This window comes from Pagrus major, chromosome 18, assembly GCF_040436345.1.
Source record: "Pagrus major chromosome 18, Pma_NU_1.0".
Lineage (NCBI taxonomy): Eukaryota > Metazoa > Chordata > Actinopteri > Spariformes > Sparidae > Pagrus > Pagrus major.
Window position 1 is genome coordinate 21443303 of NC_133232.1, and position 24465 is coordinate 21467767.

Here is a 24465-nt window from a genome sequence, read left to right on the forward strand (position 1 = left end):
ACTCTGCTCTCCGCTGTTCAAACCTCCGAGAGGGAAAAGAGACCGTCCCAGTCTGCGCTCCTCTCTCTCTCTCTCTCTCTCTCTCTCTCTCTCTCTCTGTCTCTGAGTCTCTCTCTGTGTCTCTCGGTCTCTCTCTCCCCCGCCAGCAGGCTGATCACTGTCTGCTGCTCAGCACTAAGTCCTGGAAAATATCCTGCGGAGCCACGTTGTTTCATTATATAACCAGCGAGACACCAAAGTGCTGCAGAGAGTACCGGAGCTGGTCTAAGAGATGTCCTGCATGCAGAATATGGTGAGCGCCACATCTTTCTCATCTTTTTCCTTCAAGTCTGTGTGAACATTCATGTGAGGTTTGTTTGTGCTTCATGATGGTGGCATGTTCAAAACTTTCTGCTGAACTCGAGGACGTGCTTGAATGTGCAGATTAAAGCCTGTGAGCTGATGGTGGATCACAGACTGTTAGTCTCTAAATCAGGGTTAATCCTTACAATGTGTTTTCACTCTGCTCCTGGTGGTTGCAACACTTTCCACTGTGTGTGAGAGAGAAGAAGAAGGAGGAGGAGGAGGCTGATGGATGGACAGTGATTTTTTAGCCATTTATTTCCTGTCACTTTGCAGCTATGGTGGTCTCCTGCACTTCCACTGCAGTGTTTGGCCTGCACGGCTGTAAATGTTTGGGTTGAAGCTCACCCTCCAGGGTCTCTTTTGATGCACATGAGTTTGGGGACAAAAGCTGATTCTGTGTGTGAGAGAGCCTGAGTGTGTGTGTGTGTGTGGGTGGAGAGTCTTGGGGACTGCCAGGCTGTCGTCGTGGAGACCAGAGGCCACAGGTGACCTCTGACCTGAGGACTCATGGAGCGTTGCAGGAAGAGCCCTTTGAGTGTGGTGGTTATGGGTGCGCGCTGACGCAAGTGAAGGAGCCGTCCGACAATGGAGAGACAATAGACGTGCGAGCTGTTGTTGGAGACAGCGTTGGTAACCATTCCTGTAATTTAGGCATTGATTATAGGAGAATTCAGAGGTGATAGAGGGGTGATAGACTGCTGTGTCCTGTGAATGTGTGTGACTGATCGCTGCATGACAGCTTAAGTATTGTTTGGGGGTTGAAGTCACCGCACAAAAATGCATTTCTCCACATCCCATCCAGCTCACTTTCTTATGACACGGAGGTGACTGAGAGATTTCGCCATCAGCTCTCCGCTGTCATCAACTGCAAAAACACGCCGAAACACATCACAGAGTGCAGTGTTAGCTCCGGTTGTGTGAGATCAGGACTCACTGTCAGTAACCTAACCCCTAACCCTAAATCACACACACAGACACAAAAACAAATCATATTTTCTCATGCAGATAGCTTCAGTTTTTTGTGCAGAACTTTTAAGTTACTGGAGTCTGGAACTTCTGCCAACGACTCAACAAAACAGAGACAACAGTAATTTAATTTGTGCAACTAAAGAAATCAACATTCAAGTCAATATCACAAATCTTCATGGCTAAATACCAACAAGTGTTATCAGACAGAAGGTGGCTGTTTCTGTGATTTGGGTGAACTGACCCTTTAAGGTTGCATTACAATAAAGTGAATCTTCTGTTGTAGCTTCTTTAAAATGGACTGTTTCATTTGCAGATTGTGGGTCATTCTGATGATCAGTTTCAGATTTTTTTAGGTAATTTATCAAGCATATACAGCAACATATGCTGTAACATGACTTCTTGGCTTTCTGTCGCGCTACATTAGCAATTTAAAGACCCCACTTTGAGATCTGATGGCTTGTTATGACCATATGTCATCATCTTGAACATTTAAGAGAATTTCGAAGTCATTAAGAAAAAAAAAGATGAATCAATTATTAAAATATTCCTATGGGCTTGCCAATTGTGTATTTTTAATCTAATCTCAAATATCTGATTATTGCCAAATTATCAACATTGGCATACTCGATCAAAAGCATCACGACGTTTGATTTTGTAAACAGTATCATCACAGAACGCATCTGTTAGCTGAAAGCTTATTGAGAGACTTTTTGACAGGAACCTATTTGCACAGTCTGTCCGTCTCTTTGCTGCTCTTCTCACAGAGGAATCGGCCAGACAGCTGATGTGATGTCTTCGTTCAGCTGTTTGAGCTCCCGGGGGGGGGTTGGCACTCCCCTGTGCGTGTGTGTATGTGTGTACATGTATCTCCTTAGGGCTCTGGCAGCTGATGAAACACTAATTCTGCTGAACGGTCAGACGTCTGCTGACCATTTGCTTAGTGTTGCCTAACCCAAAGGGAGGAGGATACAAACTCCTCTCCATCAGGCACAGTCAACTTGAATAAACTCCACGCCTCCAGATTCCCACAGTAGGCCTGATGTAAATCTTAAAAAAAGGGTACAACAAACTAAACACTTTGCCCTGTCGGAGCCCAATTAACCCAACATCCTTGTCACCACTGTGAACCACAGCGCAGTCTACTGTTAGGCTTTTTGTTGTTGCGTGTAAGTGCACAGCAGGTCAGTCATGCATACTGCAGTTTAGCAGATGGTGTGGTGGGGAGAGCAGTCATAATGGCACTGTGGCGGTGGACAGAGATTTCCCCTCAGGCCAGCCAGCTAATCAAACACTAATCAGCCCTTCTTACACTCACTGCGTTCAGTCTGTCTCCCCTCCTCAACACTCCTCTCGCCTCAGATTTTCCTCCGCTTCCCCTCCCCGTTTTCTCCTAATCTTGGGCTTATCCCGTTACCCTATTCTCTCTCTCTCCCGTCCGCACTCATCTCATAGACTCTTTATAGCCGAGGCCATGCCTGATCGGTCTGAGGAGAAAGTGTCGTGCTCTTATACTTAGAGCTTTCACTCCTCTGCCTGTGGCTGGCCTGATACGCATTCTGAGCCTTCTGTCGCTGTGATTAAAGCCTGGCCGGGTTAAGAAAATCACTGTGGGACTTGGCCAGGCGTGCAGGGCTGCCTGCCTGGATTCTGCCACTGTTGGATGTAAGGCTCATTAGCTCAAAGCTATCACAGTAAATGATAAAACTTTGCATGACTTTATTGTCAGTAGAATTAAAAGAAAGTGTTCAAGTGTGTTTGTAACTGCAGGAAAATATATGTCTTATGTAATTCTGCACTTGATAATCAGTTGTTTAATCACATTAACCAAGGAGCACACACAAACGTGTGGTAACTCACCTCGGTGAAACATTGATTTATCTTAAACAAATTCAGCGGGGTCAAGTTGCAGAGTTGTTTTCTTAGTGACAAGACAGAGAACACACCCAAGTTAATAATTATCCCCAAGTGGCAGGTGTTTACAACTGAAGATTGATCGTTGAGTAGCATGGTGCCGTTCCTGACATATACACCTGCCAGATTTAAAACTGAACTATGATAAAACTACAGCGTCATAACTTAAGGGGATACTACCTTAAACCCCTTAAAACCAGGGCTGGGTATCGAACTTTGATGCTTTTACGGCGCTGATCGAAATGCGAGTGTTGAAAAATGTCTTGTCATTTGATACCAAATTTTTAATACCTGCAGAGGAGTTAATCTCATCAGCGTCAGTGAGCCAATAACCATGCAACTTACTTGTTGTGCCAAGATCTAACAGCGCTGATGATTGGCTGTCTCGAGGCATGCAGGACAAACACTAAGTTACACCCAGAAACAGGGCTCACCACCTGTTTGTGTAAAATGTAATATTAAAACACATTTCATAAAGTTGGTATCAAAAAAGTATCATTCAGGAACCGGTATTAAAACATTTTTAATACATTTTAAAGCTGCTCTAATCAAGATTTTTGATTTACGATTGCTCGGTTTTTGCCTGAAGCTCCACAGTTCCCTTCGACTCTACAGAGCTTTTCGGGATCTTTCAGCTCATTGTTTTGGTTTTGGCAGGCCAATGAAAAATAGATAGAAATAGATGTTTGATAGATGTAAATTGTTTGAAATTGTTACATGGAGCCAATTTACTATTGCTTTTAAAGAATAATCCACCTTTAAACACTTACAATACAGTTAAAATTTGGTTTTGTATGTTTTGTACTTGCAGGTTTAATGTAGATATTGTCAAGTTCTGTCTTAGACGAAGTAGTTTAGGCAGGTTAAGGCAGGAAAAACCAAGTCTGCTAAAGCCCTGTGATCACAAAATAACAGATTGAATGTGAACATCACAGACTGATGATACATGACAGCATGCAGGCATCTGAGCAAAGGTGGCAGTTTGTTTTTTTGGCAACAAACTGGGATGTTTGATGTAGACACAAGTAAGTTTTCTCTGCTTTCCTCGTGTAATCCAGAGAGCTATTTCCATGCACTTTAAATATAAATCCTCTCTCCACCTGCAAACATCACACCTGCTTTCTACCACATAACTTAGATGACCGTTAACTTTCTATATTCATTTGTGTATTCATCATCTGCCAGAAAACAGAATTTAGCTTGAGAAAACTTTCCACAAAATAACTCATGGAGAGAACAAAACATTGCAGATTGATGATTTACAGTATGGTGTGGTGGTAAGTGTGAATATGCATGGGTGGATTTGGCATAATGAGGAGCTAGCTCTGTGGCCCACATGCTTATTTCTATCAATCAAAATCTCTTGTGCTGCCAGATGAACCAGACCCATCATATACTTAATATTTAATCACAGTAAAGTCTACTGCACTCAGGATTTCCTGTGTTATTACTGGTTGGTTGACCCGCCACCTGAGTGCTGAACAATAGTTTTAACCTCATGGGACAAGTGGGACCCCTTGACCTTCAGAGGGGAAAGGTCTGAGAGTGTAGGAGGGCGGACGGACCCCATGCTGGGACCATTGTCTCTAAATGTCACCGACTGACTCAGAGGGCAGACGGAAATAGCCGCTAACTCTGGCAGCATCTCTTCCCGGGACTATTGTCTTTTTAACGAATGTTTTCTTTCCCCCGTGAGTCAGCCGTGGTGTGTTCACCTCTGCTAAGGCTTATCGTTTCCTCGTGTTTTTATTGATCAGGCTTATCTCCCCACGAGGAGCCCCCGCATTCACCTGCCTTCTATAGATATCAGCAGCAATGGTTACCCTGCGTGTGCGTTGGGATGAATTGTGTGCACAGAGTACCTGGCCCTTGTCTCTTTTATTTAGTCTGAAGAGTTGTAGCAGTGCAGAACAAAAGGCCACGAGTCGAAGCCCTCCTCTGCAAGTGGGCATTGTTGTTTATTTTTATCTGGGTGTAGAGGTAGCAGTCGTCGAGGCAAACGCAGCTCTGCTCTCTCCAACAGCGTTTCAGTTTGCTGTCGCATCCTGTTCTCTTACATAGAATCAATACGGTGGATTTAAAGGTTGCAGTCATTCATTGTGACCTGCGCAGGTCTCATGTAGGTCACAGGTAGCAAAAGTGGAACAATGATTAAAGCTCACTGGCACTTTAATTCTGCCTTGCACCTTAAATATGAATATACAATCAGCAGCCAGTTAGCTTAGCTTAGCACAAAGACTGGAAACAGGGGGAAACAGCTAGCCTAGCTGTGTCTGAAGGTAACAAATCAGCCTGGAAATAAATTGTTGTGTGTTGTTAATTGTTGAGCTCTACAGGTGCTGGAAGGCACATTTGTCACCTTCAGTCTAGAGCTACGTTAGCTGTTTCCAGTCTCTATGCTAAACTAAGCTAAGACAAACAAATGCTGGTTCAGTCACATCAATGTTTTCCTCTAACTCTTGGCAAAAAAATTAATAAATTAATTTCCCAAAATGTCAAACAACTCCTTTAAGAAAGAAACTCCTCTCTAATTATGAGTTTATGTTTTCGCCGGTGTCCCTTTGTTTGATTGTTGGTTGGTTGGTTTGTCACCTGGATTTCAGGAAAGCTACTGAACAAATTTCCACAACACTTAGACGGAGGATGGGTCTCAGCCCAGAACAGACCCTGTTAACTTTTGGTGTGGATCTGGATAAAGGATCCAGGATTTTTTTTTTCTGTTTCTTTAATATTGCGTGATAGGTTGTTGTTTTGACTTTTTTGTTTTAGAAATAATACATCGATCTTGATGAAAAAATTCCGGCCTGTTTATTAAGTTGGCTGGCATCTATGAGTGAGTACAATTTGATGTGGATCCAAATAAATATCTGGATCTAGCTGATTCAAATATGTTTTATTTGATACTGGATTAGGCTTGATTGAATTAAAGGGGACTGCTGGGCCTTGGCAGAGGTGTTGCTCAACTTAGTGCTATTCTAGTTTATTTTCTTTCTTTCTGGTAGCTTCTTCTAAATCCTTACTCACAGGATTTCAATCTGTCATGTTTTTCTAAAAGAACAAAATCCAGACTGACAGACGCACCAAGCTCAGGTGGGTGTCCCAGGACCCAGGATAATGTTATTTCTCATGGGCCAGACATCCAGCGTGCCTCCTGTAGCTGCTTCCTGTAATGTTATTGTCCAGAAGAGCTTAGGCAGAGGAAATGAGTCTAGCCCGGGTTGTTGTCTCGTCTAGTTGACTAGTCGGACAGGTACAGCATGGTTCCTCTCTGTTGTTTCTGCTTCATATTTCCATCTTTGAATCCCAACATTCCTGTCCTCCCTCCTCCTGCTGCCTTTTTGACATCCATTCACACATGCACCACCTTTACTACTCCTACAGGTTCCCAGAGATTTCTTGTTGGAGCTGTGCCTTCAGCCAGCTGGGAGACTTACAAGTGAGAATCTGTGGAATCTGAGACTGGACATGCCTGTGGGGCCCGGAGGTAATGACAGGGGTACGGCGGCACCTGCTTAAGTGTTGGACTGGGCCGCCTTGCTTTGATGGGGTTATCCCCTCCTTTCATTTTTCAGCTGATTTTCTTGAAATTGCACCGGGCGAGCCAAAAGGGCACCACGAAACATCACATTCTTGCTCTGGAATGCCTTTAATAGTTTGCCAATCTCTATATTGTGCATCTCTGGTTGGCAAGGTGATTTATTAGCTGGGATTCCTGTGTGCCCACCTATTGGTGCCAGCTTTAAGAAGTCCAGATACCTCCTTCACTCCCTCCATCACACAGCGAAGAAAGAAGAAAGAACTCACTTTCTTCTGGTCAGGGAGTGGAGAACAATGTCCTCTCTTTTCTCCCTCCTCCGATGCAAGTGTCCCCAGTTTGAGTTATGTAATTCGATATAATGCAGAACCCATCCAGTAACCCAGCCTCAGGAAGGGAGACTTACACTCAGACTATTGTCCAGACGGTCCACGCTGAGACAACCCCCACATGCTCTCATTTTCCACTTGTTCCTTATGTGCGCCGTCTTGTTTTTCCAGCCCTCATCCTTCTTTCTCTGTGTTCCTGCTGTCCGTCTTAACCAAACTCTGATCCCTCATTATTGTCCTCATAGTCGTGAGCAAACAACACACATTGCATTGTTGGTTTTTGTCCGGTGAGGCTGGGTTTTATGTCAGTGCAGGGTCTGGATTGACCGCCTCAAAGGCTGGTTCACATGCGGGGCTTTTGTTTCTGGAACTGGGAGAACAAGTTCAACCACACGGGCCCCTGAGAGGGCTCAAAGTGCACAAAGAGATGAGCAGGTGAGACGGGGAGGAGAGAAGGAAAAGGGAGAGGGGTGTAGGGTGAGCAGGAAAGTACCAGGCTCTCTCATGGGAGACTGAGAGGTCAACTTAGTGATTTCTCCCAGTTTCATATATATAAAACATACAGGTAAACCTCCTGTCGCGATTTAAAGCACCCAGCTTAAGATCAGCTTAGTCGTCTATTTAGATCCGTGCAAAGCGAATCTTGACGTGGCCTGCAGGTCAGTGGTTGGGACCAGGCAGCTCCCTCCCATCCACACCTCCCTGTTGCCATCGAAGACTGAGAAACAGGAAGTCATGTGGCGTTATAATCAGTAGCGCGAGCATGAGTCAGAAAGACAGACAAACAGAGTGAGCATGGGATCAGAAGCAGAGAAGTGACGTTTCAGGTGGACAAACAGACAGGTAAACATGCGACTTTTTATTCCTACCTGTCTTTTTATCTCAGTTGGTCTCATGTCATCATATTACTCCTTCTTTTATTTGCTTGGAAAAGTCAGTGTTGTGATACTGAAAGTGCCTTAACTCCAGAGTCTACTGTGTGATAGTGGACTCTGATCAAAGCAAGAACCCGTCTAACCTGTATGTGTATATTTAATACATTCCTCAACTTGCTGATGGCAAAGTTTGACTTATTTATGCGCCGGCAGGCTCAACACGCTCTGAACTCACCATGTTAAGGCTACATTGTCAAAGAAGAGCTTAAGCTGCAGAGATAAGAGGAAAGCAGCCTGATTGTTAATTGCTCAGGCATGTTTGTTTGCTGTGGAGCTGAATTGGAATTAGCTAACTTCTTAACTCAATCTTTTTCTCCTGGGACGAATGACGTCACACTGAGCAGCATCCGCATCCTCCACACTCACTCCCAGCAGCGCAGAACATATGTGCTAATTCACTGTTAATTATTGAACGTCCCAAAGTGGAGCCACATGGTGCTTAGAGAACAATATATAGGATTATCGGTTCCACTGAGCGTCTTGATTTCTTCAATAAACCCTCTTTTCCACACACCTACGTGTGTTCTTTTTCTGCGTTGTTTTTCTGTGATGATTGCAAGTCTGATGGTTTTATTTGTGTGCCTGGAATTCCCCCTGAGGACTATTCATGGCTCAGTGTTGTATCCAAGCTGGGTAACAAGATTTCATTAGACTGCCTTTGTTCTTCCTGATTGTATAACATGAGCCCCACAAGGTGAAATTCTCGTTTCACTGTTGTTTCTTGCTGTCGTTGTAACTCTGTACAGTGAAGTTGTGACTTGAGTCGGCCCAACAAGCTGATTTTCACTAGTTCCCACTGTGCTGCTTCACAGACACTTTGTTTACAGAGAAAACACCACAGGAGTAAAAAGTGCTGATCCTCTGACTTGGCATCATCGTGCGTCAGCAGCATCAGTGTTTACTACCTGACGCGCAGCCTGCTGGTGTTGCGTTGCAGATGAGATCAAAGAAGAAAGTTTGCAGGGATGTGATCTGTAAAGCTTCTTATCTATTCCTAAATTGGCAGTCATACTGCGGGTCAATCCACATCAGCATCTTCCTCTGAATCCCAATCAGTTTCCAGCCGCAGTCCACACATTTCCCCGTTTGTGTTTGTGCCGAGTGTGTGGTCTCACGTTGAGGGTGTGTGTGGATGGATGCATGCACGTTCACTGCAGCCGTTAAGTGGAATTGGTTCAGGTGTAGGTCGACGCGGGAACCACTCGATTTCTATCGCTGTAATCACAGAACAGTGACTCCTACATGAACCGCTCCAGGAAACAAAGAAGCCACAGAGAGGAAAGAGAAAGAGAGGCTTGCTGTAATGAATTTAATAAGAAGCTAGCTCCTGTGCTTTTGGTTTTATCAGCTCAATTTAACACTGAATGGATCTGATTATGTGGTAGAATTATGAGTCATTAAATGTCTAATATTACCAACATAGCTCTCATGGGAACCAAGGTGCTTTGGAAAATAAACGCTGCTGTTTAGTTGTTGTTCAGAGCAGAGAAACAGGCCCACAACACCACCCATATCAGTGCTGTATGGGTAATGTGAAGGCACATTAATTATTACCAAGTGAGAAATGTGAGGAATGTGAGTTTCATCGCGCTCTCCCTTTACATTCTTCACTCTGAACCTCTGCTCGCTCACAAACTGATAGCAGCAGTTGGCAAACACTGTGCAGGCTTAGCTTGCGGACAAGGTGAACAGAAACCAAACAGAGAATTTGAACTGGACTCAAGATTAGGTGAAATTAATAGCATGCCGTTCTGTTTTGTTTGCTTTTTCAAAAATTCCATTGAGGTTAGACAAGGAAATACTTCTGTGTGACGCTGTTTTTAGATGCTGTTGACTTCCTTGGTGACATCCTGGTTAGACTAGAAAATCTGGAGGAATAAGTAAACATGCTGGGTTTTGATTGCAGCACGCTCATCATGCCTGACAGGCACTGACCTTTGTATATTAACAGCTGAACATATCGCCGAAATCGTCATCCAAACAAGATGCATCAAAATAAGAAATATACGATGCCAATAACTTCTGCCAAATTCTTCCATAACTGGTCCAAATTGCACCATCAATACAGAGAGGCATCCTCTCGAGGCTACTTGTAGTCCATCACTTTAAATTATACTGAATGTCTCAGGTAGAATACTACTATATTTATATCCATATGGGCTTTATGTTGTTTGTCTCAGGATCCAAGGATATACAGTTTTTCTGAAGAATGTGGTCCTTCACAAAGTCCCCTAAAAGTAACATTAAGCTAATAATCCATCCAATCATAAAGACATGTGCAGCAGTCAAAGCAGAGCAAATGAGGCTACAGCACAACAAAGCTAAAGCAAACAACAACAACCAGCTTTTAGTTGGCCTGCAAAACCAACAGTTTTGTAGAAAGGAGATGCTCTCCTTGTCGTTCCTGAAATCAAGAATCTACTGATTCACTCAAGAATGTTGAGTGGTAAACTTGCCACCATTATAGCCTAATTGTTTGCTACCTCTGGCTATGCCTAGCCTAGGCTACGTGCTGTGCGAGAATATAAAGAAAGCACCAATAAATAAGGGAGGCAGGGATTAGCAAACAGTTTAATTCGCTCAGAGATTATTTTTTCCAGTTCAACCCTCAGGTTCTCGATACAGGATTTATAAGGCTAAACCTGTGACAGTAAAGTTTGGCATTGAAAACAACACTTGGATGAAAAAGGAAACACTGGCACTGAAACATTTGTATTTGAAAAGTTGTGTTGCCGCTGAAACAAGTATTGGCATTGAAGAAAGTTTCACTGAAAAATAATTAATATAACATTTTATTTCAGTATCTTTTGTATTTTGATGTGTTTCTCCAAGGACAGTCCAGATTTTTCTTCATGTCTTTTTTCAATTAAAATTTTCTTTTACGCTGTCAGTCCTTTTTCAGTGCCGCTGTCTGCCGTGACTAAATAGATGGATAGTGTGAGACACACAGTTGTCGAGGATAAATATGAAATTAGAAAGTCTATTTTAGTGAAGGAACACAGTGTTCTTGAGTGATATTTGCCTTTATAAGATTTACCTCTAGTATTAGATGTATTTGGTTGGCATGTTGTTTTTACCACTCAGGGTAGATTAGTTGTGATTGTTCGTGTGTGTGTGTGTGAATGAGTGAAGGACAATTGGATGTCACTTAAAACAACACTGAGGTCAGGTACTTATCCTTATGCTGCAAGGACTAATCTCTCTCTATCACACACACACACCCATAGAGGTTGAACTTGTAACCTCACAGTGGGATCAACAAAGGCATTCATCTAAACAACATTAGGGATTATGCAATAAATCTTTTTTCACACCACAAATTGAAGACTGATAATTTAACAAAACAGACTCTTTGTACTGTTGGAAGAGAAACCTATAAATAACACTAATAATACATTTGGAGGTAGGAGGTGGCCCTGTGAACACACTCCCTGGGGTGACATCTTCTCACACTGAAGCAGCCTTATGTAACATCAGTCAGATCCAGATCAATAGAGTTCCATGAAACATTAGCGCAACCAGTCACCCCAGATAACCCCAACATAGCTACTGTAGTCAGAGCCAGTAATTGAATTCAGTGCAGAAATACAATACTGTGAAGTCAGCATAGGCAGTAAAGGCTGAGGCGCACTGTGCAGACCGCTGTCAATAGGCTAACAGATGCAGAGAGGAAACCCACCTCAGCTGGTCTGCCTCAGAGGAAGTCCTGACAGCTGATTTAGTGGACTGAGTCCATCAGAGGCAGACAGTCTTGATCAGGACTGTGAGAGTTGTAGGGCTCCTGAAGCCTGGTGCAACAACGATGCTCAAAGGTCGCCATTCTTTCCCAATTGGTCACAAGTTTCAAGGTTTTCTCTTGTTATTATGGCGGCTACTGTGAAAATTATTAATGAGAATTTTAGGAGCCTCATCTATATGAAAGAAGCAGCCAGCTCAAGTCGACTAAATGTCATTTAATGAAGATTTATCTTTCAAGATGTCCAGTATACTGTACATTTAATGGACAGACTACTTATACTCACTTATTATACATCAGTCATATCTGAGGATTCTTCATAATGTTGCTTAATGGGAAAGAATTCCTGGATACGTTTCCTTTAATCCGGTTCAGTAATTCAGTTGTCGAAACACGCTTTTAACTTTAAGTCTATTTTCATCTGTTTTGCACGTGTGACAACAGTGTTCGTGTGTATGTTTATAGGAAAAGCTGTTTAGCAACTTTGTTTGTTCTAAGAATCTTATTATATTTCATGATTAGCAGTAAAATATTGCTTCGAAACACATATTAGTGCATCGAACAGGGCCGGCTGAATAGTGGTAGTCCTCCCTTGTCAGAACTCTTAGAATGAAACGTCTGTGTCTGCTCTTTACTGTCTGTGTGCTCAATAGCGCCCTGTATCTATCGCCATGACTAAATATGACCTGTTGACCTCTGTAAAGACTCAAGTGTTCGTCATCAATGGAGACAGTGTGAGACTGAACAGTGGGCCTTCAGCTTAAGCACCACATCATCTTACCGCCAGTGAGTTACATTCAACGTTTCACAGAGGGACCGCTCCTCGTCTCGCGTGTCGTGAAATGAAAGTCGACCTTTTCTGCAAAGTTCTGTCTGTGTGCAGCTTGTGTCTTGTCAGATTTTTACTGATTTATGATGGTATGTGACACAAACACTGCATTCAGACGCACAGAAGAAGGAACGTTTCACGACCTTCCTTTTCAACGCCTCGGCTCCTCTGAATGGCTTCAGGGTCTGTGGAGAGGAACGAGGTCTGTCTTCCAGATCGTCTGCCATCCATAATGAATAACCTGCTAACAATTAGAGGCTGCTGCCGAGCACTCCTCTGCTGTCATGCCCAACAGCCAGAGACACTCTCACATACTCACTCATTACATGCTAGCATGTAAGAGTCAATCAGAGAGTGGAGGTGCTTCACAAGTGGGATGGTTCCTTCCGTGTCGGCCCCGGGCACAGCTTTACCTGCTGCTGCTGACAGATTTAGACCGTCAGAGCACCGTGATATCAGATGAAAGTCACTCTTGATTTTACATACATTATATTTCGTGCGCTCTGTGGAGGAAACCGTTTCCTTGATAATGTCTATTGTTATTTGGGATGATTGATGAGATCCTTGTTTTTTGAACAACGTATTGAAAAGTTGCACTGATTGGCTTAAGATGGGTGTTTTGATCTTGTTTTAAAGCTTTTATGTTGTTAATTGTCCTGTACGTGTTAGCCTAATATATGAAAAAGCAAGATAATGGAGCACCTTTGTACCTGCATGGTTAGCCTACAGCGCTGTGTCTGCCTCTTCACCTGTCACTATCAAATAAAGGAAGTAAATGGCAAAAGTAGGCTAAAGTAAGCTAGTAATTGAACTACGGTTGAACGTTAATACACATTTTCTCATTAATACTAGGACTAACTAGCTCCTACAGTAGCCCACAATACAAGAACGAGCTCCAAATTGCATCTACTAGCCTACATCAGCTGGTTACGACGCTGACTTTTACCTGGAACGTGTGACTTTAGTTTCTCTTGTCGCAAAATACAGATTACCGAAAACAATTAATCCTTGTGAATTAATGACATTCTCATCATCATCAATCAATTAACCTTTGTATTTCTAAAGATAATTTAACTTTGACTAAAAACAGCAAGCATTACCTGCAAAACATCAGCATTTATAGTTGCTATGTGTAAGTTTTTGGCCACCTGTGGCACATTGGAGGCAGAGTAATCACTTACTGCTGCTAATTGTAGCTGTCGTTAGCTAGTCAGCTCAGTTAGCCATGCAGCTAGTGCTCCTATCAGCTGACTCTGGCTGGACTGGGAGCTCGGAGCACTGGGGGAGTGTTGATGTCGTTTAATATAAGAACAAACAGGCTAGGGGCTTGTTAGCATGCTAACTTCAGTAAATATCTCTGCATCACAATACATAGACATCTTTAAAACTGTCACTTCTTTACATTCTGTTAAGCATTACCATTGTGAGCATGTTAGCATGCTGACATTAGCATTTAGGTTGCAGGCTCACGGATGCACAAACCTGGCTTCAGACTTTTAATATTGTTGTGCTCCTTTTTTCGGTTTATTTAGCCTGGCTTGGCATTTAAATGTGGCAGAAGCGTCTGTCAAACCATCATTACATCCTGTCATTGCTGTTTTGTTTAAAGACAGACAGTGTCCTATAAGAAGGGCTGTCAGGCTATCAGAGTAGGAGTTAAATACAATACTGCAGTTCTGTCTAAAATAGATTCAATAAGGCGAGTGGCTGATTTGGTAATCGCTCCATAGTGTTTTACACAACTAACAACTGAAAACTAGCGAGCACAGCTTTGATAGGGCTTACATAACGTAACAGAGTGTGCGCTGTGTGGGAGTTTCAGATGTAACCTGCGAAGTTACCCCACAAACGTAAACAAACTTTGATCATGGAGCAGGGGAGAGAGAGAGCGCCGAGGGAAGAGGACAGAGGATCTGGAGCCTGCGAGCCGTGCATATTATGCTTTTTCGGGGCTGTGTTGAGTGACCCGCGCGCACACAAGTGTGAGTGAGCGTCCGTGGGAGTGAGCGTTTTGTGCATCTAAAAACCTGACGAGCCCGAGCTTGTGTTCTGCGAAGCATCTGTGGAATTTGGCTTCCCCGTCCTTCTCTCCTCGGGTCTCAGTCCCAGCACTGACCTGTGTGTCTCGGAGGGTTTGAAATGTCCCCTCTTCATGCTCAAGCATTCCATTGAAAGCTTTTATTTTCCCCACAGGACACCTGATTACAATATTTTAGGAGAGAGCGTCCTTGAAACGCTCCTCTTGAGGGCTTCCTTCTTTGTTTTCTTTGTGGTTGTAGTAAATTGGCAGTTGTATGGTTTTCTAGATGAGTTAGGATATCATCCTGTGAAAACACAAGACACAAAACCTTCACTGTAAAGCCTGTAGAGACCCACAGCTCTCAGCGGCATGTTTCTTCACATCTTTCCCCTTTAGTGTGCATATTTAATATTGATACCTCCTCCAGTTTGGGAATTGCTGTATTCAGTATCACCCTTTCCTTTTTTCAAGATAAACTGTTCAGTCCCTGATGATGCTCGGCAACATTCGGCAGGCTGATGAATGTGAGATCGAGTCAGTAGATCAGTGTACTAATTTTACTTTTTTCCCGTTTATATTTGAAACCTGCGCAGCAGATGCAGGTATGAGTGCACAGTATCAGAGGGATGAAGAGGCACTTTGATACACTGATGTTGAACATTTCTATCTTTGATCAGAGTTAGCAGCTTTACAAAAAAGCACGTCACAGCTTTCAAAGAAGCATAAATCAGGAACAGAGCACTTTTCAATTAGACCACAACTGTTCAAGGCTGGTAGGAAGCACTGCTTTGATCAGTGTGTGTGTGTGTGTGTGTGTGTGTGTGTGTGTGTGTGTGTGTGTGTGTGTGTGTGTGTGTGTGTCGTGTGTGATTTAAGAAGGTGTGTTGCATTTCAGGGCCCCTTGGTTAGTCAGGGCTGGGCTGTAAATCTTGCTGTGTCTCCTGGTTTACTCGGGGCCCATAAACTAGAAGGCAATTATGGAAAACAACTGGATGCAAGATTTCTTCAGTCCTGCGAGATTTGTGGTTGCTGCCTAAAAGGATTTTTGCCTTCCTGTCCACCCAAAAGGAATTGCCCTGCCTCACCCGCCCTCATCTCAACCCCAGCTTCCCGTCAGGCATCGATTGTCCTCTCATGTCTGTGGCAGATGCATGATACAAACTGCGTAAAATACCATTCCTAAAAATACTGCGTAAGACCTTGGCCAGTGGCCCTTAGGTTTGGTGCACTCATGACTTATTCATATGGTGTCAGACACATACACGCTCAGCGTGACCTGCACTGACTCATATCCATCATGTCTTCTGACCCGGGACACAAAGACTTCCTGGTTGGACGGCGCCAGAGAAGAACCTTGTTCAAGGAGTGTCACATTTTACTTGATTATATTCATTATCATGGTTATCTGATGTCTCTCCTCAGTTCAGCCTGTATTATATTGGCTTATTAAGAGCCGGATGCTTTAGTGGAAAGTTTTACATTGGGAGAAACAGTACCTCATGAATATAAACATGAGCAGCTTGGGCTGCTTTGATCTCAGCCTGGCGGAGAGCCCTGAGTAGAGTGGGTTGGAGCTGCCTTTGCACAGCTCTCTCTGCCTATTTTAACCATTTGCATAATTGTTATAACTGTAGAGGCCAGCAGTGCAAGGCACTTGATGAATGTGTATTGTATTAGAAGCAAGAGGAGATACCAGAGTGTCACTGCGGGTGTCTCTGCTCGTACGTAGTATATATTGATGTGACAGCAAGAGAGACAAATGGCTTTGAGGTAGTGTGTCTGTGTCATGAGTGCGCACTGGCAGAGAGGCGGCAGAACGGCCCAGTCATTATTTGGGACGAGCTCAGGTTTGATCCCCCGTGCAGCCATGCACCTGCCAAAACCTTCATGAGCAACCAACATGCTGGGGTTTTGCATGTTGCATATTGAAAAGCAGCTTGATTTTATACCTTCCAGGCAGCCACTTTGTCTGAAACTAAGATAGGTAATCTGTCCTTCTCAGTGACTGGTGTTTGCTTTATTTTTCCATAAAGTTCTGCTAGGGCTGTAACGATAACAACTATTGTTGGACAATATGTTTTCCCAGAAATAATTGCAATAAATTATATTATTTTCATTTTAAGACCATTGTATGCCACTGATAATAATGATGATATAATAGCATAATAATGCAAGTACACCCTTTCAAAGAGCAAAGAACTTTTCAATTCTTAATAATAGTCAGACATTGAATTTGGAATGCTAAAAAAAATATTAAAACATCCTGAAAAAATAAAACCACACAACCAAAACAATAAATAAAATGGGAAGAAATGCTTAAAGGTGCTGCTTTCAAGTCTTAAAATGTTTATCTCGGCATCATATTGGCTTAAATGTTGATTACATTCTTATGTAAACAAACGCTATATGAAGATATGGAGGTCAGCACATACACCGATAAGTCGATAACGTAATTATCCTGACAGGCCCTATAGCAGTGCAGGAGCCAGCGTTGACAGGTTAGGAGCTCATCTTCTTGGTGCATTTAAGGACACTCCGATATCTGAGTTACCTGCAAACAGCATCCTTTCATGCAAGAAAGGATTCAATACACATTATCCTTTGACAGCATTCATGTGTGCTTATCGCTTTCAGGTCGGATCTCCTGATGACATGCCTTTCACAATAGAGGCTTTTGTTGCTTTTTTTGGCATCCTGAATATAAGATATATGATTTCCGTGGATGCACATATGAGTAGAAAGCCTCAGAATAATAAGATATCATTGTCAAGGAAATCTACTTTTGGATAGCAACTTTAAGCCTCTCAGGTTTGTTCTCATAAAATAATGAAATTAATTCAAAACAATATTTTCCTACAAGTTAGGAAATTATTCTTAAGATTTGTGGTATGGTTTGAAAAATAGTCAGTATTGAAGATAATTAATAAAACAAGCTGTATTCGTGGTTTGGCCCTCTACCTGTTCTATGAGCAGGCTGAGCACAAAAGGAGAATTCGCCTCGTGTTTATAGTCTGAAAGACTGGGGCGTGTTTGTGTGTTTTATGGTCTGAAGAAGGTTTAATGGCTGCTGGGGGTGTTTATGCACGGGAAGAGAGGGGGTCAGCGGGGTGAAATCAATAGTGAACCTTAATGAGGTTGTCTGAGAAGACGAAAAGGGAGGGGATATGTGGGGGATTTGACAGACGGTGGTGGTGGGGAGGTTGTGGAGAGATTTGCTGCGTAGAGTCGACGAGGCTCAAACTGGAGTTGACAAAACAATAGTGGCTGTTAGGTAGGTGTGGGGGTAACTTGGCAACTGGTCATGTTTTGTGAAAGTCGAGAGAAAATGTTCATCCTTGTATTGTTTCTTTTCTCTACAAAACGCCGCCTGCTGTGACTAACAGGAATCTCACACAGACAGCCATCATGTCTGTTTAAGATGTATTCAGGCTAGACTTACGTAGACGCACTGTGCGATCGGTACATTTGGATACACAAGATTTTCATGAGGCAGGAAATTTGCAAACAAAATAAGCTGCTGGAGAACTTGATTGAGTTGTAACCAAAGCATTTCTGTCTGATTTCTGATCCCTAGTTGGAGCAGAGTTACATAACAGGATTGTGATGTGACATATGCTGCCCTACCTCGTAAAAAAACCAAACATGTTTCATGTGATCCTGTTGATTTGCTGTTGGGACAGGATAACATGAGCGTCTGAGCGGAAAGACTGATGCTGTATCAACTGCATCATGAAACAAACATTTTCAAATGTGTCCTCTTTGCAAAGACATCCTTTTACAGTCATTGTTCTCCTGTAAAAGGGTTTTCAGGGAGGTCAGTTTGTGTGTTTGTTTGTGGTGAAGTGCTGTGCTGTGCTGTGCTGTGATGTTGTGGGAAGCCGAGTTGTTCTTGCTGTGCTCTGAGACAGCTGTCTGTGGAGAGAAACACAGCTGATGAAATGTCTGTTAGCTCAGGCTCTTCCTCCAGAGAACAACATCCACTCAGGGTTGTAAAGGGGAAAGAGGTGGATTTATTTATAAGGAGAAAAGATACAAATCTCAATTTTTTAGCTGTAGAAGTGTTGGCTGGTCTGCCACTTTGTTCCAGACTAAAACATCTCAACAACTATAGATTGGATAACCATGAAATTCAAGGTCCCCGGAGGATAAAGCAGAACATGGTCATCTTGGCCACCATCACTATAAACAGATCTACCTGCTTCCTCTTCTTTTGAGAAGCTTATTTTTACCTTTGTCTTTTTTTACAGAGCACCTCACCCCCCCTCAGAGCCTTGTAACCAATGGCAACCTCAGTCCAGACTCTTCCTCTGACCCGAGGCCCTAACAAAACCTTCCGTAACCCTTTCCCAGCCCAGCCCATCGCGTCCCGCTGCGGCATGGGAAGTGTAGGCAGTCTGGTTGAGAGGCCTGACGTGTCTCCGACTAAAGGCAGCCGTGCAGTGCCCCAGGTGAGACCCAAACAGACCAACGGCCTCCTGAAGAAAGGCTTCACCCAAAGAGAGCTACTCAACTACCTCAACATCACCAGGTGAGTGCTGCTAGATGCTTTCACATTCTGCACTTTTGAAGGCGAAGCGGTCTGCAAGGTGCAATAAAACGTGACAGGGCTTGACCTCAGTTGACCCCGCTGTGCTTCCAAACAGAAAAGAGCCTAAAGCGAACACAAGCAGCGACGGCAAAAAGGACATTATCTCTGGCCTGAGCTCTGCACGTGAGGAGGACAACCTGTACGCCAAGGTCTACCATAAAGACGGCACCGAAGTAGACTTGACAAAAAACTCACTGCCAAGTGGGGCCAAGTATGAAAAGGTAAATATTGTTCAGCAAAAAAGATTAATTCAAGAAAGTTCTTTCTTATTTTCTTCACTCACAGAGTAAAATAGGGAACTTAAAGTCTCAGGGCAATCTTAAAAGTATTCGATCTGGACGGTACCTTAAGTTAAATCATTTTAAAACAGTACGTATGAGGAGGATTGGGTCTTGTTTTCCGATTCATTCATGTAGATGAATGGCATCCCCATTGAGGTATTTCTATAAATGTGATACAGCCAGTGACTGGCTGCTGGGGCTGTGTTAAATTGATCAGTATCACATTTATACATCTCCAGCGGCAGGTTGCAACGCCCCCGTAGCCTGTTACCAGCATAAATCAACTTAAATCTCTTCCAGCTCACCAGCGTAGATTGAGAATCTGCCACTTGCTGTGTTCTGAATTTATTGCAGCAATTGAATCTCACTGTTTTTTGCTTGAATTGATCAACGTTAAAAACACAGAGTGAACCAGTATTGACTTAATAGAAACATAGTGATTTATGTTGCGTAGCCCAACCCTCTTTGCGGTGAGTAAAGTCTTTCTCTCCAGCTACTTTCTACTATCTCTGCATCCTTCAAGAGTGCCCTGAACTTTGCCGGCTTTTTTTCCCTCCAGGCTCGTTTCAGGTCTTCTGCCTTCAAGCCTGTCACACCCAAAAATTTCAGCTCCATGCAAAACCTCTATCCGTCTTCCAAGTCGGAGGATGTGGACCATGGCCTCTCCAACGGGCTGCGCAGAGCCTATGCCCATGTCCCAAAAGCTGTCTCCACCTCTTCCTCCTCTTCCTCGCCCTCCCGTCATGGAGGACCGACGACATCCAGTGGCAACAAGGTATCTCTTTTGTCCCTGAGTATATTCATTGAATTCCAAAGGGCCAAACAATTAAGAATGAAAGGGCATACGTACCATTATTTCTAACTTGATTCTCCACACATTTAAAACTAGAGATTGACCAGAGTACCTTGAAACCTTTTCGTAGACTTCCATTAAACTAGTTTGAAAGTTGAGCTATCGGTCAGGGAACAAGTGAATTCGTTTTTGGATGCAGGATCGAGTCTTTAAACATTGATAACAGAAGCAAAACAAGTACCTACTCACGATTTTAACTTTTTATTCAGCCACGATTGTGACTAAAATTAATCTTTTCTCAGCCTGTTAATTTCACAGTGATGAATAACTGTATAATTATGACTGTGTAGGCCGTCTCCTCGGTGCGTGGGATGAGCCAGGAGGATGATAACCTGTCAGACTCGGGCCATAACTCCATGAGCAGCCTGCCGCCGTACCGGCCTCCCTTCCGCCCACACCTGGCTCACATCAGGTCTGCCACATTGTTGTCTCAGCTCTGCTTTATATTCAAGAAGAACAAGAAGAGTTGCTATAATTGGTATTTTATACTTAATGACTGTGTGGGTAGTGATTATGGAGGAAATTTTAATGGTTTCTTTTTATACCCTAGTGCATCTATGGGCCACATCAACACCATCGGCTCCCTGGACCGCACCTCTCTGAGCCCGAACGCTGTCGGGTCAGGAGGCGTGGCCATCGGGGAGATGGCGTGTCGGAGCATGGCGACCCTGAGCCGCCTGGCTCCATACGGAGGGGAGGCGCCACCTCCTTATGAATGGACGCTTTCTCTGTCTGTGGAGGAAGTGGTGAGTAGTGGGCAGATGGATTGATGGATGAAGGGGTGGAAGGCTGAGCAGATCAGTATGATTTACAGACATTACAGACATGTTGTCTTTTTTCCAGGTCCGGGATCTGGAGGAGCGCCTGGTGGAGAAAGAACATGAGCTGAAACAGATGAAACGAAACCTGGATGAGAGTGAGGGCGCCATCGCTCAGGTGACTCTCATTGTATTTGTCTGTTCTCCACCATCAATCTCTACATCCATCTCCCTCTGTTTTGAAGTTTGACCCACATCTGCTCCCTGCATGCAGGTGTTTGAAGGGAAACAGCGACTGTGGGAGAAGGAGGTGGAGGAGCTGAAACGACTGTATGCCGCCAAGCTGCGTCAGGTTTCCCAGCATGCCCAGCGTTCTCAGCGCAACCTGCAGTTGCAGCTGTTCAAGGCCCAGCAGGAGAAGAGCCGACTGCAAGAGGAGCTTGAAAGCCTGCAGAGAGAGAGGAGCCAGGATGCCGGAGCCATAGTAAAGCGAACCAGTCCGACTCTGGAGGAGACGCAGTGGGAGGTAAGGCCTTGGAAGGACAGGGGAGGGACACTTTATGGCGGGGAAGCTCTTAAAAAGTAGTAATTACAAGAGACAGTGGAGATAACTGAATTCTTTTCTTGTTTGTCCTTTTAAAATAATCACAACGAGGCCCTTATCACTTATCATCCTCTCTCAGGTGTGCCAGAAGTCAGGGGAGATATCCCTGTTGAAGCAGCAGCTGAGGGACTCCCAGGCGGAGGTGACCCAGAAGCTGAGCGAGCTCTTCCAGCTGAAGACGCAGCTCAGGGAGACCCGCACAGAGCTGCGCAACAAAGAGGGCCAGATTGATGCACTGAAGCTCGTCCTGCAGGGGACACAGCGCCGCCAATGCCCCTCTCAGACTGCACATGAGGATGGAAAAGGAGCTGAAGAGAGTCCTGCAGCTGGGGCAACAGGTAGTTTTGTCTATCTGTCTCCTACTTGTGTGTACATATTGTCATGAGCAATGTTTGTACATGGCTTGATGACTAAATGGCTACGCCTTAGTTTAGTCATGTTGAGGCGCCAGTTTATTTGTGGACACAGCACTTCTCCAAAAGCAAGTCTGAAACTCAAAAGTAGTTCAACTGATAAACATTCAGTCACTTCTTGGAAAAGTCATAAAAAGTAGCCTGCACATGCCAAGCTGTCTTGGCATGTGCTTAGTATCTGTTTAGTATCACAGCAAGTGAGACTATGTAAACTGGGTTTCTTATCAACATAGCAGGAGCTTGTCTGGCTTATTTTGAGTTATGACGTTTGCATGCTTGGACCCAAAATCAGGTTATTTGCTAACCAGGTCAGGATCAGAGTTCTCTGCACATTTAAAAGAGGCCAACGTCTCTCATTATGTTTCCCCTGCGGCTCTGCTGGACTGTAGTTGAAGCCATGTGAACCTTTTCGTTGCAGGAGGGTGCGGGGGCTCCACAGAGGAGCGTCTGCGTGCAGAGCTCCTGCTGGAGCGACGCCAGAGCGAGGCCCAGGCCATGGCTTTTGAGGAAGAGAGGCGGACATGGCAGACAGAAAAGGACAAGGTCATCCGCTACCAGAAGGAGCTGCAGGCCAGCTACTTAGACATGTATCACCACAATGAAGCGCTGGAGAGGGAACTGCACCAGCTGAGGGCAGGCAGAGAGCAAGGAGGAGGAGGAGGTGCAGGAGGAGGTGCAGGAGGAGGAGGAGGAGGAGGAGGAGGAGGAAGCAGAAATGGGTCACTGGAAAGAGAAGTGCCAGAGCTGAGGAGTGAGAGTGAAAAACAAGAGGACAGACCTTCCTCAGGTTTGCCGTGGATAGAGAGAATTGAATCTTCTGAAATTTGAATGTTACTTATTTGCAATGCAAACTGTTTTGACCCTGTAGTTTGGTTTCTGTGGAAGCCCACATCCGCGAGGAAAAGAAGAAAAAAATAGACTTGGTAAGTTCAAATAATGAGTTCTGAAATAAAATCTCATAAATTATGAGATAAGTAAAACTGTGGCCTTACTAAGACCAATTTAAAAAAAAGCTTTGAGCTAAATTAGAATTACAGTCGATTTTTGAGTCTCGTTACCAACTCGTCAAAGTGCTTGATGCTTTAGGATGGCGGCCGACTCGACCTACAATCCCAAAGCATCGCTATTCGACGAGTTGGGAATGAGACTCAAAAATCAACTTTTCAAGTTCTTTATTATTAATCGTTTAATTAATTGTAATTAAAGTTCAGTTTGGACTTACTAAGTCACAATTCAGAGATAAATCAGTGCCGACTTTCTTAAACAAAATGATGTGATACGAAGGCAAGCTTTTGACTAAGTATTTTTAAAATGATCAGATACTTGTTGATTTAATGTCTCATATGTTTGACTGCATAACTTTTCATATAAATTTAATCTTTTCCTGGTGAAAATGGGCTTCCATAGGTTGCTGCCTGTTTGCCATACTCTGCCTGTGAACCCTTGTTTATTGTTTAATGACTTTATCCTGCAAAGACTGGACCTGTGACTGAGGGTGGATGCACAAAAATACTCATCTCATCTCTACTACGAAACAAGTACAGCCAAGCACCTAGACTGTCCTGTTTAAGACTTTTGTCCAATTATAAACCTGTAAATGAGCAAATTGATATGCTGACTGTTTTGTGTTCATTTGTTACCTTTTGGTTTGGACTGCTGTATAGTCTTGACTTTAACCAAAGGATTCAAAGGGATTTAGTGCGGCCCAGGGACATCAGAGCACCTGTTCATTCAGGGTCCGCCTGAACTCTCTGGGTTAAGTATCGAGGATTAAAGCTATCTGGTGCCAAGGTACTAATGCTATTTCTTTACTATAAAGGAAACTGTGTACGCTACTTAAGAAACTGAAAGTGTCTTTTTCGCTCAGTTTCCAGCTCCTGTCAGGTGAGATCAAAATATTTTGTACATATTGTAATTTTGGTTTGATTGGCCTTTTGTCATTGTATTCGAAGCACACTGTTGTCTTAAACGGGCATGCTTCCACATCTTTTGATTGCGATGAAAGCGATTGATAGATTGCGATGCTGAACATGACAGCTCCTGTTTATTGGTGCGATTTGTTGCACATACTCAGCCAAAAACATCAAACGCATGACGTAACTGAAGTTGTTCTCTTGTATTGTTTATTATTAATATATGGACATTCAAAAGCCAGCTCTCCAATCGACCTTTCAACATACTGTGACTCTTGTCTATTTACTGGAATTAAAACTGTACAGTATAAATATATGTTTGTTTTGGATTCATAATAAACATTTATGAAGTGGTGTAGAAGCTGTTTGGTTTGTGCTTGCTCCATTTTGCAGTCAAGGCTGCAAAATGCTTTATAATAGGCTTTTCTGTCTACCTTTGTCTGAAT

At 43.6% G+C, this 24465-nt stretch overlaps 1 protein-coding gene across 3 annotated transcripts; it reads left to right on the plus strand.

Annotated features, from left to right (window-relative positions):
• Positions 1–24380, plus strand: n4bp3 (NEDD4 binding protein 3). Of its 3 annotated transcripts, none has more exons than XM_073487156.1 (10): positions 1–292; positions 18857–19137; positions 19253–19418; positions 20038–20253; positions 20622–20743; positions 20882–21077; positions 21175–21267; positions 21364–21615; positions 21773–22031; positions 22525–24380. In XM_073487156.1, exons 2-10 carry the CDS (start codon positions 18890–18892, stop codon positions 22932–22934), a joined length of 1962 nt encoding a protein of 653 aa, XP_073343257.1. In that variant the 5' UTR covers positions 1–292; positions 18857–18889; the 3' UTR covers positions 22935–24380. The 3 variants fall into 3 exon arrangements, with proteins under 3 accessions (XP_073343257.1, XP_073343258.1, XP_073343260.1); XM_073487157.1 differs by lacking the exon at positions 1–292 and adding an exon at positions 7873–7932 and having other exon boundaries at positions 22525–23023; XM_073487159.1 differs by lacking the exon at positions 1–292 and adding an exon at positions 14550–14571 and having other exon boundaries at positions 22525–23023.
• Positions 24381–24465: the final 85 nt, after the last annotated feature.

Bases quoted from the DNA above. Each gene is read 5' to 3' on its own strand.
- n4bp3 (XM_073487156.1), top strand. From the start codon at position 18,890: ATGGCAACCTCAGTCCAGACTCTTCCTCTGACCCGAGGCCCTAACAAA. The intron at 19,419-20,037 runs GTAAATATTGTT...TTTTCCCTCCAG, and splicing joins GTGGGGCCAAGTATGAAAAG to GCTCGTTTCAGGTCTTCTGC. The intron at 22,032-22,524 runs GTAGTTTTGTCT...TTTTCGTTGCAG, and splicing joins TCCTGCAGCTGGGGCAACAG to GAGGGTGCGGGGGCTCCACA.